General features: G+C 60.2%; 2 protein-coding genes across 3 annotated transcripts in view; one reads left to right on the forward strand and one right to left on the reverse strand.

The window, feature by feature from the left end:
• ABL1 (ABL proto-oncogene 1, non-receptor tyrosine kinase) overlaps nucleotides 1-9191 on the forward strand; it is a 113222-nt gene extending 104031 nt beyond the window's left edge. For both annotated transcript variants that reach the window (XM_037036918.1, XM_037036919.1), the window contains exons 8-11: nucleotides 1393-1545; nucleotides 3296-3385; nucleotides 3768-3932; nucleotides 5765-9191. In XM_037036918.1, the coding sequence (XP_036892813.1) occupies nucleotides 1393-1545; nucleotides 3296-3385; nucleotides 3768-3932; nucleotides 5765-7479 (2123 nt within the window). In that variant the 3' untranslated portion in view covers nucleotides 7480-9191. The remainder of the gene's footprint in view (nucleotides 1-1392; nucleotides 1546-3295; nucleotides 3386-3767; nucleotides 3933-5764) is intronic.
• A 4625-nt stretch (nucleotides 9192-13816) lies between these two features.
• QRFP (pyroglutamylated RFamide peptide) lies at nucleotides 13817-14399 on the reverse strand. The gene has a single exon (XM_037036811.1). It carries the CDS (start codon nucleotides 14397-14399, stop codon nucleotides 13995-13997), a length of 405 nt encoding a protein of 134 aa, XP_036892706.1. The 3' UTR covers nucleotides 13817-13994.
• Nucleotides 14400-19249: the final 4850 nt, after the last annotated feature.

Raw genomic sequence — 19249 nt, forward strand, 5'->3', positions numbered from 1 at the left:
CCAGTAAGTGTTCAAATTTCCCTTTGAATCATGAAAGTCATACTTCTGTGTTGTAGTCTGTTAGACGTGAGAGCCAGATGTGGTTTACACAGGTGGTCAGCTGGTATGTTCCTCCAGACCCCCGGTTCCCTCTCCATCTGCTTCTCTCGACTGGTTGAAGAAGTACTGTCATTTACCCTTTAAATGTTCCCACGTTCTGGATTTTGCTTGTTATACCCACGTGGTGTGACTTAACATGTTCTTCTCTCTTCAGTGTTCCTACCAAGTGTGCAGCTGCATCTAACAGCTGGCCATGTTTGGGTTTGACTTGTTTTTTTTAGTTACGAGTTCTTCATAGGCAATGGTGTGTTTTTCGTCGGTAGGTAGGTACATAGTTGTTCTTTTTTTTTTTCTTTATGATCTCAGCAGTTACTGGTACCCAGCGCCTAGACCCTCTAACTTAGTAGGGGTCACCGAGTGGTCGTTTCCTCACTCTCTCATTCCCCAGTCGTTGCTTAGTGCAGCCCTTTCTGTAGGGGGAACAGCCCCCGTCCCGTGCGGCCAGCGGGGACAGGTTACCCGGAGAGGCAGGCTGGGCGTTGCGCTCGTGCTGCTGCTCTCCAGCTTTCACAGCTGGTTCCCTGCCCCCCCAGTGGTGACTGCTGAGGTTTTATTGCGGGTTTTGGTGATATAATGAGCATATGTACAGTGTGTTTAAATGTACTTGATGTGTTTTGAGCCATAGTTATTTTCCTTACTGATACCGGATTGTCTCACCTTTGACCGGTGGGAACTTCACTTCGCTCCTGGTCCTTTCGATGAGACCCTTGTGGCTTTCGACCCTGTGTCTGCTGTCTGGAACGACAAGATGTTACGGCTTCATCCCCTGCCCTAGACTTGAGCCACTCCTGTCTCCAGGGCCTCAGTTCTGCTTTCTTTCATGGGATGAGGAATTTTAAGGCTCTACTCTGGGCCTGCAAAACTTTCAAAGAGTTTATAAGATTTTTGTTCATCTTTAGAGTTGGCAGGGGCCTTGGAGACCATCTCATGCCCCAAAAAGGGGAGGGGCCCGTCTGCAGCCCGGAGCCGGCTGGTCCCAGAGCCAGGACTGGCAGTGGGCTGCTGCCTTACCCCAGCCCGACCGGCCACGTTGCCGGCAGGACCCTGGAGGGGCTCGCGAGCCCAGTGCTCTTCTCTCTGCCGGCGCATTCTAGTCTGGGGCATGAGCAAACTGGAAGTTGCACTCTGGCCTGGGCTGTGGGTAGTGAAGAGCCGGCAGCCTGGCAGCACCTGGCCTGCTTCTGAGGGTGTGATTTCTGATGTCTGCTACCCAGGCAACTCGTTTTAAATGCGGGATGCCTAAATCTTTTGACGCTTAAATCAAAAAACCCTCCTCATCTTCTTTTCTTTTAGCGTTTGGAGTACTGCTTTGGGAGATTGCCACCTACGGCATGTCACCTTACCCGGGAATTGACCTGTCCCAGGTGTACGAGCTGCTAGAGAAAGACTATCGAATGGAGCGCCCGGAAGGCTGCCCGGAGAAGGTCTACGAACTCATGCGAGCATGTGAGCCCCCCCCCCCCCCCGAGTTCTAGAGTCCTGTGTGGGCATGTGCAGCAGCCCGCCACAGGACTGTGTGGGGGGCAAAGTGAGAGTAGAGGGTCCGTCTCCTGTCTCCGCTCCCCGCCTGTAGAGCGGTGAGCGGGATGGGTTGGCGCGGACTTGGCGGACTCCGTTCAGTGTCCCTCCACTTTCCTTTGTACACAGTGTTTGTGTGTGAGGGCCTTTGGATTGACGCACGCCAAACTTGGGTTTCTTACCACTAAATACGAATTCCTGGACCCGCCTCCAGACACTCTGCTGCTACAGTAGGTAGATGCTCCAGGCCACGTTCGTCTGGTTGGTTTCACAAGGGAGGACCCAAAAGACCCCACAGTTATCTTCTGGAGGGTGCAGCCCTGTAGTGCAGACCACCCCCACGAGGTGGGTGTTCTGGGAACCCGTCTGTACCATGTACCAGCTGGTGCTGTTGTGAGAGGCTACGTTTGGCTTCAGTGAATATTTTTTGAAGACTCTTTCAATGTGTTTGTCCATTTTGTGATGGGAGAATTACAAGCACCCCTGCCCACTCAGGCTGACTGTTCAGCAGCTTTGACCCAAAGCGGCGTGACCCCGTGCCCCACCCTCCCTGTTCACCCAGTCTCGCCCCGAGTGACTTTCATTTGTTTCCCCGAATGAAAAAAGTCCTCAAAGGGCAACATTTTGCTGATGCAGAGGAGGTGAAACAAACAAACAAACAAACAAACAAAAAGCACTAAAAGACACCAAAATCAACAAGTTCAAAAAACTGTTTGAGCAGTGGGAAAGACGTCTCAGTAGGTGTATTGCATCCAATGGAGAGGACTTCAAAGGTGACTGGAACTTAAACACGTAAGAATAAATACTCAGTACTTTAGAAATGAATTCCGGGGTTTTGGGGTCCCCCCCCTTGTGCCATATTTATAAACTCGTTCCTGCACCGTTCTTTGCACTTGGCAGTGTTGGCACACTTACCCCCTCAATGTCCATAAAGCAGAGCTTCCCTCCCTCTCCTCCGCCCCTCACTGGTGTTTATCTCCCTGTTTGGCGTCCCGTTAGATGGCGTATCCATTCACCCGGCCTCTTGTGACAAACATTCGGCAGTGTTACATGCCTGTTTGGGTTCTGCCGTTGCACACATTCCCCCGCCGCTGCACGCATTCCCCCGCCGCGAGCGGGCGTTCCTGACGGTGGAGCTGTTGGCCGCAGGGCCACCTGCCTTTTGCGTTTTGATGGTTTTTACCAAATTGTTCTCCATAAAAGGTGGTACCCATGTACCCCCACCAGAAGTGCCCATGGGTGACTCAACATCCTCACCAACGCTAGGCTGGATCAGTCCTTAATCCTTACTTTAATCTTGTTTTGATTAGCGTTTCTTTACTGATGAGGATTTGGGGCTGTGGTAACCAGGAAGTCAGGGTGCGAGAGAAGGCCAGCCGTTTGGCCTAACAGTGTCTGCATTCGCTGGAATGGGGTCGCGGAATGCGTTTGAGAGGCAGTTCTGGCTGCCGCCGTCTCTCGGGGGCTCTGTAATCCCCACTCCTGTCAGCATCCGGTCTCTTCACACGCTTAGTGTCTGTGGTGGACACAGCAGCATTCGTCACTTTAACGTGTCACAGCAGAAGACAGGTGGCGGGAGCGGGATGCTTCTTTCATCCGTAGACCTTTCCTTGAGGATTGCTAGCTACACACTAGTTAGCAAGGCCTCCCGGGTGACCCTCCGGCCCTGTCTGTCCAGGTTGGCAGTGGAGCCCCTCCGACCGGCCCTCCTTCGCTGAGATCCACCAGGCCTTTGAGACCATGTTCCAGGAGTCTAGCATATCAGACGGTAAAGTGCCCGTCTTCGGGGTCCTGCGTCGGGTGAGAGACTGGGGCAGGAGGGCGGTGTGGGGGCTCCGGCTCTGGTCCTTGAGTCCGCTTCGGGGGAGAAGTGTGCAGGCCCACAAGTAATCTGAGATGGGAGGGCGGGCGGAGGGTGGACTGTGGAGCCGTCTTTGGCAGCCCTGCAGAATTCCGGAAACTACCGAGTGTTGTTTCTCTATCGTTATTTACCTCTTTTCTGCAAATACGTGCCGATGACCACGGTTGCTTTAAAAAGAGAGAAAACTGACACACCAAAACGACACCACCACTGGTGGCTGCTGGTTTTCATGGATTTTTTTGTTTTGTTTTTGTTTTGTTTTTGTTTTGTTTTTTGGGGTGGTTCTTAGAAGTGGAAAAGGAGCTGGGGAAAAAAGGCACGCGAGCCGTTGCAAGCACTCTGCTGCAGGCGCCAGAGCTGCCCACCAAGACAAGGACCTCCAGGAGAGCTACCGAACACAAAGACTGCGCCGACGCGCCCGAGACGCCTCACTCCAGGGGCCCGGGGGAGCCTGGTATGTCCCCACCCCGCCCCCGCCAGAGGCCGAGGCCAGCGCGGTGCGGGAAGCAGCCAGTAGAGCCTGCACAGAAGGGCAGGCGGACCCCATGGTAGCAGTCCACTGGGGAAAAGAAAGTTCTCCTCTGCCCATAGCACCCCGCCCCCGCCCCTGGGATCATTAGGAGTCGTCAGCTTTGACAGTTCAGAGGAGCTTATGAAACCTGAGAGAGGAGCCCAGCGCTTTCTGTATTGCCCAGAGCTGTGTCCTGTCTGGTCCCCGCCAGGGAGACGGACGGGAGCGGCTCAGGAGAGGGCTCAGGTCAGCAGTCGGATCTGGTGCCTCCTGCGCGCCAAGCGCTATTCAGCACCAGGCTGCTCTGACGTGGTGGCTGTCCCCCTGCCTCCCAAACCCCAGAAGTCTGGGGGTCCTATTGCAGACCAGCGGGCCCAGTGGTGGAGGCGAGCCCCCGTCTGGTGTGCAGGAGGGGCTCTGATGGACCACAGACTAAGGGGGGGTGCAGAGCAAAGCCAGAATTGTGGGCTTTATTTATTCTGTTTTAGATTGTATTTCTTTTTGGAGAGAGAGAGAAAGAAACCTCAATATGTGGTTGCCTCTCATGCACCCGCTACTGGGGACCTGGCCTGCAACCCAGGCATGTGCCCTGACTGGGAGTCGAACCAGGGACCCTTTGGTTCACAGGCCTGCACTCAGTCCACTGAGCCACAGCAGTCAGGGGAGAATGATGGGATGTTTTGAACCAATCCATAGAATCATGGTTCCCTCTTTTTTAAAATTATAAACCTATATCTAAAGAAGTTGAATGTGCGGCCTGTACGTGTAAAGCATATACATGTGCTAGTGCAGGACTGTATTAATTAAGTGTATCGTAAAATGTACACTTAAAAGTTTACGTAAGAAATGTATCCAAGCCCTGCCTGGTGTAGCTCAGTGGATTGAGCACGGGCCTGCGAACCAGAGGATCGCGGTTCGATTCCCAGTCAGGGCACATGCCTGGGTTGCAGGCCAGTTCCCTGCAGGCAAACTCCCAGCAGGGGACGCACAAAAGGCAACCATACATTGAAAAAAAAAAGAAAGAAATGTATCCAGATTGCAGTGCTTTCTCTCAACACTCTGATCACCTTGCTCAGCGCACTGCAGAGGCCGTGGTTCGCGAACCACCCCGGGGCCTCGGACCCTCTGTCCTGTGTGTTAGAGGTGGTTTCCAGTAGCTGAGCGGTGGGGACTTCGGGCTCAGGAGAGGGCCGGCGGCGAGCCGTGGTGTTCGCTTCTGCCCGCCGCGGGTTATCGGGGGTGCCCTGACGTGGACTCTGACCTCCAGCCAAGAGTGTGGGGTGGCAGTGCAGCCGCGCGGGACTCCTTTGAAGTTCTCTGTCTTCTCCTTCCGCCAGCTGAGAGCTAGGGACACCCCTGGCTTTTCCTGAGCCACACCCCTGCAAGCTGCCTGCTGTTCTGGGAGATGCCCCTGGGCCTCTGCCCTGACCTACAGGGGCAGCAGCAAAGCTCTCTCCTGGCAGCCCCCCCCCACCGCCCCGGGAGAACCCTGTCATTCACCGAGGGGGGCTTCGCAACACTGGGGAGGTTTCTTAGAAGCCGTTACTCGTGTTTAAAGAGTCTCCATTTGTTAAAAGGTCACCCCTTCCTGTTCCCAAAGCGTACCAAATAGCCCACTGTCACTGCACCCTGTGGGGGTGTCCTTCCCTGCAGGTCACACCTCATAGGGACCTCACCCTCTGGCTGGTCAGGTTCTCAGGTCCGACCCTTCACTCAGCTCTCGCGCACTCAGGAGCCTCCAACCTGGACACTTCAACTCTTCCAATTTGTTTCAGACGCCCCGGACCACGAGCCTGCCGTGTCTCCATTGCTCCCTCGGAAGGAGCGCAGCCCCCAGGATGGTGGCCTGAACGAAGATGAACGCCTTCTCCCCAAAGACAAGAAGACCAACTTGTTCAGCGCCTTGATCAAGAAGAAGAAGAAAACGGCCCCGACCCCTCCCAAACGCAGCAGCTCCTTCCGGGAGGTGGACGGCCAGCCGGAGCGCAAGGGGGCCGGGGAGGAGGAGGGCCGCGAAGTGAGCAACGGAGTGCCTGCTCTCGCACCCCTGGACACCGCCGAGCCAGCCAGGTCCCCAAAGCCCAGCAGCGGGGCTGGTGTCCCCAATGGAGCCTTTCGGGAGTCAGGGGGTTCTGGCTTCCGGTCTCCTCACCTGTGGAAAAAGTCCAGCACGCTGACCAGCAGCCGATTAGCAGCCGGCGAAGAGGACGGCGGCGGCAGCTCCAGCAAGCGCTTCCTGCGGTCCTGCTCCGCCTCCTGCGTGCCCCATGGGGCCAAGGACACGGAGTGGAGGTCAGTCACGCTGCCTCGGGACCTGCAGTCCACTGGCAGGCAGTTCGACTCGTCCACGTTCGGGGGACACAAAAGCGAGAAGCCAGCTCTGCCCCGGAAGCGGGCAAGTGAGAGCAGGTCTGACCAGGTGACCAGGGGCACGGTGACGCCCCCGCCCAGGCTGGCGAAGAAGGCGGAGGAAGCAGCTGACGAGGTCTTCAAAGACGTGGCGGAGTCCAGCCCGGGCTCCAGCCCTCCCAGTCTGACTCCGAAACTCCTCCGAAGGCAGGCGGTGGCCTCTGCCGCTGGTCTGCCCCACAAGGAGGAGGCCGGGAAGTCCACGGCCCTGGGGACACCTGCCGCAGCCGAGCCAGCGCCCTCCGCCAGCCGAGCAGGGCCCAGCGCTTCCGGAGGGACCAGCAGGGCCCCCGCTGAGGAATCCAGAGTGAGGAGGCACAAGCCCCCCTCCGAGTCCCCGGGGAGAGACAAGGGGAAGCTGTCCAAGTTCAAGCCTGCCCCGCCGCCCCCACCGCCGGCCTCTGTCGGAAAAGCCGGGAAGCCCTCTCCGAGCCCCTGCCAGGAAGCAGCCGGGGAGGCAGGCGCCAGCGGGAAGGCGAAGCCCACGGCTGTGGTTGTGGAAGCGGTAAACAGTGACGCTGCCAAACCCAGCCAGCTGGGTGAGGGCGTCAGAAAGCCTGTGCTCCCGGCCATGCCAAAGCCCCAGTCATCCACCAAGCCAGCGGGAGCCCCCGCCAGCCCGGCCCCCACTCCCTCCACTTTGCCGTCAGCATCCTCCACCCTGGCAGGGGACCAGCCATCCTCCACCGCCTTCATCCCGCTCATATCAACACGCGTGTCTCTTCGGAAAACCCGCCAGCCTCCCGAGCGCATCGCCAGTGGCACCATCACCAAGGGTGTGGTCCTGGACGGCACCGAGGCCCTGTGCCTGGCCATCTCCAAGAACTCCGAGCAGATGGCCAGCCATAGCGCCGTGTTGGAGGCCGGCAAAAACCTCTACACCTTCTGTGTCAGCTACGTGGACTCCATCCAGCAAATGAGGAACAAATTCGCTTTCCGCGAGGCCATCAACAAACTGGAGAACAATCTCCGGGAGCTTCAGATCTGCCCGGCAACAGCAGCGAGTGGCCCGGCGGCCACTCAGGACTTCAGCAAACTCCTCAGTTCCGTGAAAGAGATCAGTGACATTGTGCAGAGGTAGCAGAAGCCCGGCGTCAGGTCGCCTGAGGGAACGCTGTGCTTAAGGGCTCCCCTGTGCCCGAGATGGTGGCCGACACGGGACTGGCATGCGGGACCTTGGCCCAGAGCTGAGGGCCGCAGAGGAGCACGCACAGCCCTACCACCTACGTCGGCACCGGGTTGGGGAGCACTTTGCCCCCTTGTTCCTTCCTGGAGGACTTCCCTGGGCTGTGCCACCTTCTCCAGTCTCCCCAAGAACAAGTGCTCTGAGTGGGCGCCGTGTCACCAAGCCTCAGGAACTGTCACCTTCACTCACCCACCAAGGAAGCCTGTGCCCTCGTCCTCCCCATGCCTCGTGGGCTTAGGACACGCTTCCAGAACGGTGTCCTGGGATGCGCTGCCCGCTGGTTGCTCTGCCCTCCACCCCTGCCAGGGCTGGTACCCGCGCCTTTGCCTCCCATGAAGGACAGCTTTCATTTTGGGGGGATGCATAAAACAGGGTGCTGACATCACCCAGCCTTTGGGCCCCAGGAAGGGGGTGGACTGAAGAGGCCCTGGTGTGGGGGAAGGAACTGTCACCCTCCCCTGTGGGTCCCTGGGACCCAGTTCCTTGCTCCCCTGTGGCACATGTTCCTAATTCCTGGTGGGTAGAAAGCCCAGGGCTAAGGGTAGCAGAGTGGCTGTCCGGCATGCGGGGGCAGGCCGGGGGCTTGTTGGGTGAACAGCTGGTGCTGAGATGGCCCAGGGCTGGGCCTGGGCAGGTCCTCATTGGGCCCAGGGTTGCCTACCATTGGAATTTCCAGGTGTCCGGCAAAAGGTGCTTGGTCTTGGTTTCTGACCGATCTCCTTCACCTCCCTTGTACTATCCTGACCCAAGGTGGGTCGGGGTCCTCGCAGGGCTTTTGGCCTTGTGACGAGCTGGTCCTCAGTGTTCTGGAGTCCTTGAAGTGTTTTAATGCCCTGTCCTCAACACAGTCTCCCCTGGTGCAGATGCCGGGCACCGGCGTGCAAACGAGGGAAAGGACTGGGGCACCAAAGCCCCAGCCAGTGTGGGGTGCGCCTTGTGGACAAATGTCTATTTAATGATCGCACGCAACGCTTAGCCATCAGGGAAGAAGAAGTTCACGAAGAAATGAAACCCCAGAAGGTGTCTCGAAGAGCAGACCTCGGTGTACCCTTTCCTCGGGCTGTCCAGGACCAGGCTCATGGGGCAGGGGCCAGGTCTCCTTGACCTTGATCTCGAGCAGCTACTGAAGAGTGGGCAGGCACCTGCCGATGTCCTACTCCAGGCCCAGAAGCGACCCTTGGAGAAAAACCAGAAGAAAACCGCCTCCCGTTCCCCGTGCCTCTCGTGCCTGTGACCTGACAGGCCCCCTCCCTGTCCTCCCAAACTCGCACTTGATTTCCCCGGGTGCTGGGCGCCGGCCTCGCGGGGCGTCGCCTCTGTGCCCGGGCCCTCGCCGCGTCGGTGAGGTGCCGGGCGCTCTCCACACCATGTGCCACTGTTTCGCATTCATGCCTTGGTATTAATCACACTCTGGTAGACTTGCTCTTTTATAAATGACATGTAAATAGTTTTCCACGCCTCCCTCCCTAGATGCCTATGGCCTTTCTCTCTTTTTTGGGGGGGGGGGGTCCAGTACATTTTGCTTCTGTATATGACTCTGTTTTTTGAATCCACGTCTCTCCTTGGTAGTATTTTTTAAATAAATGTTTACAATATTAGAACTGGGACGGGTGGCGTTGGTCTGTAACTCCTCCCTGTGCTTCGGGGCCGCGCTGTGCGCTGTGAGGGCAGGCATCCTCATTTGCCCAGAGGGGTTGGGCGCTCCGCGTCGGGCTTTATAGGACAGAAAAGGGGCAGGACCCGGCATCCTGTGTCACCGTCAGCCATTCACAGGCACTTTCCCTGCTGTCACAAGCCCATCCTTGCACCCTTGACGCTCACTTGCCAGCAGCTCACTCTTGTCGGCAGCACCGAGAGTGGGCTGTGTAACTGTCAGGCCGCCACTGACTCACAGTATCGGGCGAGAACACCTGTCCTGCTTCTGGGGGCCCGAGAGAGTCAGTCCCTCCACTGGTGCTCCTTATCTCTGCCCTTGAACTTCTAGCAGTGCCCTCAGCCCTGAAGCGCCCTTCACTTGTGTTCCCCAGGCCAGGTACCGTTTCTGTGTGTGGGTGAGGAAAAGCACGGTGTGCTGGCCCGCAAGGGGACAGACGTGCCATGCCGGGCCCTGCCTCGGCCTCTCCCCATCCCCAACAGGGGCCTCGGGGCAGCGCTGGCATTTTCTGGTCTGAGTCTGTTCGATGCCAGCGGACAGCTGGGGAAGGGGCAGTCAGAGTGAGGAGTGCCCCGAGTTCATGACACTAAGTCAGCAGGTCCATCGGGAGGCATGGACCCTGCTCACCCCCGCGCGGTCGGCAGCACGGTTGAGCTAAGCCTCTTTACCACAGCCCTGGGCGGCGAGGTGGGCGGCGTGCCTGGTGACGGAGGTGACGCGATGCTGCCTAGGACAGGTTTGCTGGGACCCATCTGCGGGGGCTCAGGCCCAGCAGCCACCGGCGGCGAGGAGGTTGGATCTCCGCCCTCTCACTTCACGCGCAAAGACAGGCCTGGGTTGCAGGGTCTGGTAATGGTTACACGGCGCTGGGCACCCACTCTCCGAAGTCTGGGCTTTTCTGCGGGTGGCGGGCTCTCCCCTGGAATGCCGCCTCTCAAGTCTGAAAGGAGGCGTGGAGCGACCGCAAAGGCAGCTACGAGGGACGGCTGCTTCCCTTGTCAGACGGAGACGGGCCGCTGAACCCACCCAGCAGCCTCGGGCGGGCGTGTCGAAGGGCCCTCTGCCAAACAGGAGTCTGCCGTGTGTTGCCCGGACTTCCACGTGGGGCTAGCCCTTCCAGGACAGACAGAAGTCCTTGGGGACTTGAGGCACACTGGCTGCGGCCCCAGAGCAATGCACATGCGCGTGCACGGCGGCTCCAGGCAGCTCTGAGTTCCGCTTCGAGGTCCAGGACCAGGAAGCAGCCAAAGGGTGGACCCCGCCAAAACAAAAGCCCATGCTGTGGACTTCGACCTCACGAAATGTGAGCCCGAAGTGTTGGAACATAAAAAGCATGCCTTGAAAACCGCGCATGTCATCTGTGGGAGAAGGGAAGTACGTTGTGGTCAGTTCTCCTGGTGGCGTGTTCCCGAGCAGTGAGAATGAACCAGGTGTTGCCGCAGCACCGTACGAGGGCATGTCTCGGGGCAACGCGGGCAGAAGTGGCCACACACACTGGTGGAGCCAGCACTTCCCTTCATTTGAACGGGCACGGCTAGTCTGTGGTTCGGTGCTGGGGGGCGCTGCACGTCAGGGCAGAGGGAGCTGTGGGGCGCTGGCTGTCCTGACTGCAGTCGGAGTGGTGCCAGCCAGTGGGTGTGTCTGCCGGGACAGTCCGTCCAGCATGCACGCACTTCGGATGGGAGCACGTTCTCCACGTCTGAGTTCCAGTGAAGGCTTCCCCCAAATCCCGGCTCACTCGAGCACCCCCGCTTCTCGCAGGTGCGTTCTGCGTGTTCTACGCACGAAACCTTCTCACCTGTTTCTTAGGAAGGTGGGTCTGTCACTGTCCTCGTTAGAGGAGTGAGGAAGCCAAGGCTCAGAGACGGGTACAGCTTGCCCAAGGGCACCCAGCATGTGCCGGCTCTGCCAAGGCCAACATTTGCCTGCACAGACGGCCCCAGCGTGACTGGCAGAGACTCGTGCCTGGAGCCAGGCTCCTCCCTCCATCGTGGAGAAGTTGGGAATTTAACTCACTCACCTTCTCGGGTGACAAGATAATTTATAGGAGGCGTTCCCAAATTGAGTGTTCTGGGAAAACCAAATTCTGCATGCTGTCTTGGCCCAAGGCGTTAGGTGGGACGAGACTGACCAGCCGGTCTTGGGACCAACCTGTGCCTGCCCGTGCCTGCCCTCGTCCCCGGTGGTCCACCCAGCCTCTTGGGCAAGGTCCCCAGCTCCCAGCTGGGAGGGCTGAGACACGGTGTCTGGGTTGGCCTGTCCCTGGGACGCGCCATGTGGCATCTGGGGCCAGTCTGGCTCCTTGTCTGCAGCGGCTGCCTGATGGCCCGCTGCCCCTAGAGCCTCTGTTTTTGTGAAACACTTATTAATGTTTCAAACATATAGGAAAGTGTAGAAGAGAATATTCCCATCCAGTTTCATAGGTAAATACCTTCAGACCTACACTCAAGATGAGGACTTACTTGCCTGTGTTTTACGGAACCAGGAGCGTTGCCAGCTTCCCCTGGGGCCCCTGCGCTGCCGCCAGCCCTGTGCAGCCCCAGCTGCTCTGGTGAGCCCACTCTGCCTCCGAGACAAGTGTGTGCCGGTGAGCCCCGCCCCCACTAACTTGGAAAGAGCAGGGCCGTGGACAGCGTGGAGGCTCCCAACCTTGACAGCCGGTGGGGCCGAGAGTGAGCCGGGGTTGAAGAGATTAGCCAGAGGGAGGGGGTGGAGTGAACAGATCCGTGCTCAGAGCGGTTCAGCGTTGGGCTTTCAGGGCGGGGCGCTCACCGGCTCGAGTGCCTACGGCAACCCTGTTGGTGTTTGCGTGGTGCCGAAAGCCCAGTGGCGGGCTGTCCGCGACTTTGAAAGCCCCCTCCCCTGCGTCTCCTGCTTCCCCACTGAGTTGGGTCTGGACCGACTCAGTTAAAACCCAGCCAGGGCAAGTGTGTGGGCACACGCACAGTGGTGGCTCTTTTTTTTTTCACGTGTGTGTTCACATACTCTAGAATTAGGAGTGGGCAGTGGGCAGGTGAGGGTCAGCCCCTCTGCCTTGGTCTGTGGCCTGTTTTCCCTGGTGGTTTCAGAGCACGTCCCTGAGTACGTGTGAAAGAGCCCATGGAGGGGCGATCCAGGTTGCTGCCTCCCTGCCCCCACCTTAGCAGGGGAGGAGTGGGCACGCCCTGGGGCAAGCCGGCCTGGGCTGGAACCGAGCCTGTCTCGTCTGGCCGTCCAGTGACGTGGACTCTCAGTGCCAGCTGCCCCTGGTGAGCGGGCGCATGGGCTCGTTTTCTTGAGGTCAGCCCTCCATGGCCTGAGGGCTGAGTGGTTGCCTCCGGCGGCAACAGACAGAGCCCTGGGGGTGTGTTCTGTCTCTAGCAGACCGTCGGATCAGCAGGAGGACTCCCACCCACCCCCCCTCAGACCATGGTGGGAGTTGGAGCCTGATGTACTTCCCAGGTATCTGGTCCCTGTCACAGAACCCTGGGCCCCAGGGCCTGTGCACAAAGGCACTGGGGAGAAGCAGTGGGAGCTTGGGGTAAGGCACCTCGCTGCAACGGCAGGCGATGTGTTGGCTCCTGTGCGCTCGTCTTGTTCCCCGCCCCCGTTCCCCCCCAGTCCGCCTGGCTGTAGGGCTCAGACCTGGACACCCCGCAATGAAGTGCTTTCTGGCTGCTGGGGGTTGAGAGCTGCCCCTGGCCCCTGGGGCTTGTAAGTCACTGATAGACGGAAAACACGGAAATGCTCCGGGGTGCCAAGCAGGGCCTAGCCCAGGGTGGTTCTAAGAGGCTAATAAAAATCCACCAATTAACTGTGACGGCTCAATGGAAAATTACTCAGTTGTGAGCAGGGGTGAGCAGCAGCTCCTGAGGAGGCGGGAGATGTTGCCATAGGAACATCAATACAGGTTCTTCTCTCAGCAGTTGAAGCAGCCTGGGAGGAGAAGGTCCGCCTGCTCCGGCTGACACAGGATGGGGTGGCGGACACGCCAGAACAGCGTTTGCGGAGGTGCTCAGCCTCGCCCCGGGCCTGCTGCGGACTCTCCAGGCTGAGCCCCAGCCTCCTCCAGGCAGAGGAGGTGTTTTCAGAACGCTCCTTGTTTGGAGAGCGCCAGGGCGGGGCCCCCGAGTGCAGGGCGAAGGCGCATCGTGTGTGTTCCCAGTACCTTTGACCACGGGCGTTTTACCAGTAGCCAGTCAAGGGGGTGCTGGGAGAGGGGTGTGGTTCATGCAGCACAGTTTCCGTTTCCCCACAGCCTAGGCCCTGGCAGCCCAGGGACGCGAAGTTCCCAGGGCACAGAGGGTCTGTGGGCACGAGTCAAGCAAGCTTTCTGCTTGTGGTTTGCAGGTGTTGCCACTTTTATTGGTTCCCCCCTCGGTACCCCTCTGTCTCCGCTCAGTCTGTCTGACCTCAGCTTGGAGCTAGCACAGCCCACTGCCTGCTCACATCCGCTGCCTGCTCACGCCCGCTGCCCACAGGGTCCTCAGCCCGACGCCGCTGCAGCCACAGGGCTGCTTCGAACCCGGCCACAGGGCGGGGCTGCCGTGACAGTGGCCTCTTCCTGCTCACTGAGAACAGCTTGTTTTTTTGACAGCGCCAGGTTTTTGCTTCAGCAAAATTGGAAATCAAAACAACCTAAGCACCAACCTAACCAATCCTACAGCTAATAATTCACTGTAATAATACCTACGCCTACTCAGGGTCTTGGAGGTGGGGGGAGGGTGGGGCCAGGGTCCCAGGAGAAACCCCTTCCAGGTGGGGTGCCCTGGCCCCTTCACCGCCGGCCGAAGCGGAAGCCGAAGCCTCCTTTCTTCCTGCTGTAGCCGTTGAGCTCTCTGGCCAGGGTCCGCAGCAGGCTGCTCACCGCCTTCTCCTCGGCTGGGAGGAAGCCAGCGGCCCCACTGCTGTCTTCCTGCCTACCAAACCGAAGCCTGAGGCCCGTGCACGCTCTGCCCGGCGGCTGGGGCTCCCGGGCCGTGACACGCAGGGAGCCTGCAGCTCTCGGCCACAGAGAGGAGCCCCACGGGAGGCAGGCGCGGTGTCCCCCCGCCAGGTTGGCGCAGCTTGTTTTGCTCTCGACGCCATCCCTGGCATCCGTGGGCGCTCCTCTGTCCAGTAGAGGGAGGCAGGTGCCCAGCGGCAGGAGGAGGAGGCAGGACAGGAAGTAAGGGCTTGCCATCTGGTCCGGAGGAAAGAGGGAGAAGTTAGAGGCCACCCACGTGGGCCACGTGAGACACTGGTCACCTACTTTCCAGGGTCTGGGCAGCTGCCAGGGGTGTGAGCTGGGGGCTCAGTGGAGCCCAGCTGGGAGGCAGCACAGGGGGGTGTCACAGCTGGTCCTCCCTCCGCCATCCGGGGTTTGATGGCCATGGCAGCTTAGGGTCTAGTCCCACTGCTGCTGGAATGTCTGACAGCAGCACCCAGGCAGCCCCCGGGGGGTCGGAGGGCCGGGCAGTTGGGGTTTATTCTTCTCTTACAATTACTGACTGGCCGAATCATCCCAGGGCCACGAGGGAGAAAGTCAGCAGCATCGCTCTCTCTGTCTCTGACTCGACAATGAATGGGTCTGGCTGAGCTGTTAGCTGGGACGCTCTGCGGCTGCCTCTGACACGGGAGCTCCTTGCTCCCAAACGCAGGGCACAGACTGGATGAACCTGGTCGGGCTCCGGTCCGTGCCCCCCTGCAGAGGGCGTGCGCACCTGGCCAGGGTGCCACTGGTCCCCACGTCAGCTTCACCACAGCCCTAACTTTCAGGCCCTGTAACTCCCACTTTTTGCCACGAGAACCGTCAGGAAGACTAAGAATTGTGCCCCTGCCGCCCCTTGGGCACTGCCGTCTGTCCACGTCTGCTGCTGTCCTTACTGCCCTTCCCCAGGGGTGGTGCCCTGTTCCGGGGAGGCTGTGGGCTCCAACAGGTGCCTTGCCCAAGGTTCCGCAGCTTTGCCAGCAACAGCCAGGGTGCAAGCTCGGGTCTGACTGGGCTCGACTCAGGAATCGCTACATGGATGGGGATCTGCGGGGATTTGAACCCGGGCTAGAGCTTCCCAATATGCCCCTGCCTCGGCAATGGTCAATCATCTCCTCACCAAGGAGGCCTTTTGGGTAGTGGCCATGGGGCGTATCTGGCTGGTGGGTCCTCTGGGGAGAGCAGGCTGGCACGGAGAGCTGGTTCTGGGGAAGACGGCCCAGACTCCCAGGGCACACACAGCCTCAGAGCTGAGCAGAACCCACAGAAGCAGCCCTCCCAGGCCTCTCTCATCCCCTAGGGCTGGGGCCACCTCTGTCTGGCCTGGGGGGACAGGCGCTGCGGACAGCTGTTTGAACCAGGCAGGCTCCTAGCTAGTGGATGAGTCCACTTGGGGAGGCTTCTGGGTCTTGTGAAAGGGACCTCTTGATGCACAGAAGCAAGTGGCCCTTCTCACCGTTTGGGGGCCATGGACCCCTTCAAGAGCCTGGTGGAAGCTTGGGACACTTGCCACCTAAAATTGAGCCCTGGCACAAGTTGGGGCTTCTGGGCCCCGACATTCAGGATGTGGCAAGAAGTGCAAGGATGGAGGACTGGGGTTGCGCCCTGGCCCAGCTGCGCTCTGGCCAGTCTGTGCTTCGCTGGGCTGCAGGGGGCGGTGCAGGTCTCACCTCCCTGGGCCTCCCCAGCCCCGCAGTTGCCCCCGCCCAGCCCCTGACTGGGATGAGGGCCTGAGTGGGGTCCCTGTGGGGTACAGCCGTACTCACCGCGCTGTGGGCCCGGGCCCCTGGCAGGGCTGGGCAGGCTCCTCTGGGCTCTGGTCCAGGAGACTCGGCTCCCGGGCCCTCCCTGCTTTATGCGGGCCACCTGCGTGGGCTTGCCGCCCGGGTGTGCTGATTGCTCTGCATTCCTGGCTCCGGGATTCCATTGGGGACGCCGGTGGTGAAGGAGGGGGCGGCGCTGACTGCACGGGTCAGAGACCCAACGCCGGATGTGCGCTGATGAGGGCAGGCGGGCTGCCCTCGCCTCCCTGAAGGAGAGCCGGCAGCATCATTAACTCTGAATTACAGGCACCGGCCCTCAAGTGCCCTGGAGGAGGCGTCAGCGCCGGCCCTTAATAATCCCAACAACCCTGCCTCCGTCGGATCTGCCTCGCGCACCGACGGCCCGGCTGGCACGGCCGGCACGGCCACTCCCGTGGGCTCAGGCGTTCGGACACCTGTGCCAACAGCAGTGATCTCCCACTCCCGGCAGCCGCACTGTTGTTAGGTGCCATTTACCAGCTCTGGAGCCGTCAGCCGGGCAGCGGGGTGCCGCTTCCCACAGGAGGGGGTACAAGGGGCCCAGAGCCCCCAGCCCAGGTGAGCTCTTGCTTCAGCCCACTCAGTCCTTCCCCTCTGGAAGCCCAGTGCCTGGCTCAGTGCCTACGCCCGTGTGGGAAAGGAGGGGCTGGTGCACGGGTGTGTGCATGTGTGTGCACACAAGAGGGTGCGCTGTCATCATCTGCCCTCCCTAGTCAGCGCAGGCTGGTTATGAGGCTGGGTGCTGGCTAACGACGGGGTGCACCCTGCAGCGAGTCACTAACGAGCCGTGAGGCCCCGGGCCAGACTCTCGCGCTCTCCTTGTGCCTCGGTTTCCCCAGCTGAGAGGCTGGGGCTCCCACACTGGGCCATTTGACTCATGGGGTTTCAGGAGAAGGTTCTGCTGTGAAAAGGGCGACTTGCCCGGGGTCCCTTTCAGGACTAGGGCCAGAACCTCTGGGAAGTGACCACTGAAAGTCCAGAGTGCCCAGGGTGCTGGCACGGGTTTGGGGGAGAGGCTGGGTCGGGGGAAGTGTAAGCAGGCCCCAACTGGCCCGCTGATGTCTCAGCCCAGCCCCGCCCTCGGCAGAGGTGCCTGGAGCCAAGTCCAATGTGGGTTTTGGTGCCAAACTTCACAGTTCCAAGGTTTTTCCAGGTGCCCCAGGATACCTGGCCAGAAGGCGTGTTTTTCTGTGCACTTCCTGGGCTCCTCAAAGCCTCTGGAATTCCTCCAGGGAACGAGCCCCCCACCCCGAGCAGCTGGTGGGGTGACAACTGTGACGATTTCTGCCACTGCCAGGATTCGACCTCCAGTAGTGGCACGTGGCCAGGGTCTGGGCTGCAGCTGGGTCTCAGAGGGCACTGGGTACCAGGCACCAGGACCCCTTCCAGTCAGCTGTGGCAACAAAGGGTAAACAGAGAGGCTGCAGTGAAGGGACAGGGGGGCTGAGGACCTGCTCACTCTCAGGCTGGAAGCCACTGGTGTGAGGTTCCCTGGGACGCTGTCCTGGGGGAGGGTCAGGGCCACGTCCCAGCATGTCCAAGCTGACCGGCAGCTTGTCCTTGCCTCTGAAAACAAGCTGAAGGCAGGACCTGTCAGGGTAGCGGCCTGGTGCTGCTGAGTTAACGCCTCGGTCAGCTCTCAGGTGCATCTCCGCCTCTAGAGCCACGTGAGTTCGAGAACTGGTTCCACACTTGCTCAGCCACAAGCCAGCTGTGGCCTCAGGCGACTCCCATCGCTTTCTGAGCCGCCATTTCTCCACCTGACTGGGGATAACAGCAGTGCCCATGTCCTGCGGGGGGCCGTGAGCTACTGGTGGAGCCTGGGGAGGTGATGCGGAACCCATTCAACCAGGGTCAGCTGCTGCTGGCGCCCGAGAGTCCAGCCAGCTCCCTCTCCATGGGCCCAGGCTCCCTGGGGGAGGCAGCTCCTCCACTCCTGGGGACCCCTCCCATGCTGCATGAGGCTCACTTTGGGGCTAAACTGCAAGCACCCTCATCAGCCCTGAGAACCCCGTTGTGGCTGAACTCACTGCGTCTCCCGTTGGCCGCCCCCCACTCCCCGTGAACTAAGCCAGGGCAGCTTCCCGATGAGGGACCAGCCACTGGGCTGCAGGGGGGGGGGCCGAGTCAGGCAAGGCTGTCACCTGTGGCCCGTGGAGAGGCCGATGGCAGTGGTCACTCGCAGTGGCCTGGCCCACCCCCAGGCGCCCTCATGGGCCCGGTATGGAGCTCCCCAAGTAGGCAGTGCTTTGTGCCCACCGGCTGAGGACTGTGGAGGGGACTAGTCCCCACCGCACTGCAGGGACAGGCGGGCGGGCGGCTGCCTCTGTCTGCCACAGGCGCAGGGTGTGTGGTCAGCTCCCGGCCTGGACCGACGCAGGCCGGGCCTCCCACACAGGCTCTCAGTAATTACTGGATTTCACTAGATAAGCTCAGGGCACTGTTTTATCCCTAAGCCTCAAATTGGTTTTATGAATAAAGAGCCACTGGGGCTGTTCTTAATAAAGACTCTCAACTCCTCGGAGTCCAGCCACAAGGGACCCACAGGGACAACTTGTCACCCCAGGACCCCGATGGGGAGGGTGCACAGGTAGAGTGGCCCAGGCTCACCCCCAGCACCCAGCCCCTCGGGTTTAAGGCTCTCTGGGAAATGGTGGAGGCGAGTCAGGGAACCACCGCAGGAGGCCGTCCCAGCCCCTGGTGTCTGACCCACCACATGCTCCTCTGTGGGCGCGGGGTGGGGCTAGAGGCGAGGCCCGAGCCGGGTCACCATGAGACTTTATTGGGGACAAGAACACACACAATGCCACGTGCTCTCAGCGAGGACTGGCACCCACTGCTACAGTGCAGGCCCACGCGCTCACTTCCGCCCAGCCGGCCTTGAGTGCTCAAGCCGGGGCCAGTCCCCTGCCAGCCACACCCCTAAACCCCATCCCAGGCCAAGCTCAGCCCCCGGTTCCTCCGGGCCTGCCCACTGCCCTGGCCCCCTCGGGGGCTGGGGCTGTCTTCTCCCTGCAAGCAGGTGAAGCACTGAGGCCCCAGGAAGGCCTCGGCTGCTCAGAGTCCTTTGTCGTGTGACCAGCGTGTCTGCTGTGTCCTGTCAGCACGTTGCTCCTCAGCGCAGGACACAGCTTGCAGGCCTTGCTCCCGTCCCCAGTCAGCAGGTGGGCACCCACGCCCACTCTCCCCTTCTGGCATGGCAGGTGCAGCAGGCGGTTCCCGCTGACCCCCGAGCCTGCAGGTCTCCAGCCCTGGAGGCCG

The sequence above is a fragment of the Sturnira hondurensis genome, unplaced genomic scaffold (assembly GCF_014824575.4).
Source record: "Sturnira hondurensis isolate 20B ecotype Veracruz unplaced genomic scaffold, ASM1482457v3 Scaffold0022908, whole genome shotgun sequence".
NCBI lineage: Eukaryota > Metazoa > Chordata > Mammalia > Chiroptera > Phyllostomidae > Sturnira > Sturnira hondurensis.

Coding starts and splice junctions, on each gene's coding strand:
- QRFP (XM_037036811.1), bottom strand. CDS start 14,399: ATGGCAAGCCCTTACTTCCTGTCCTGCCTCCTCCTCCTGCCGCTGGGC.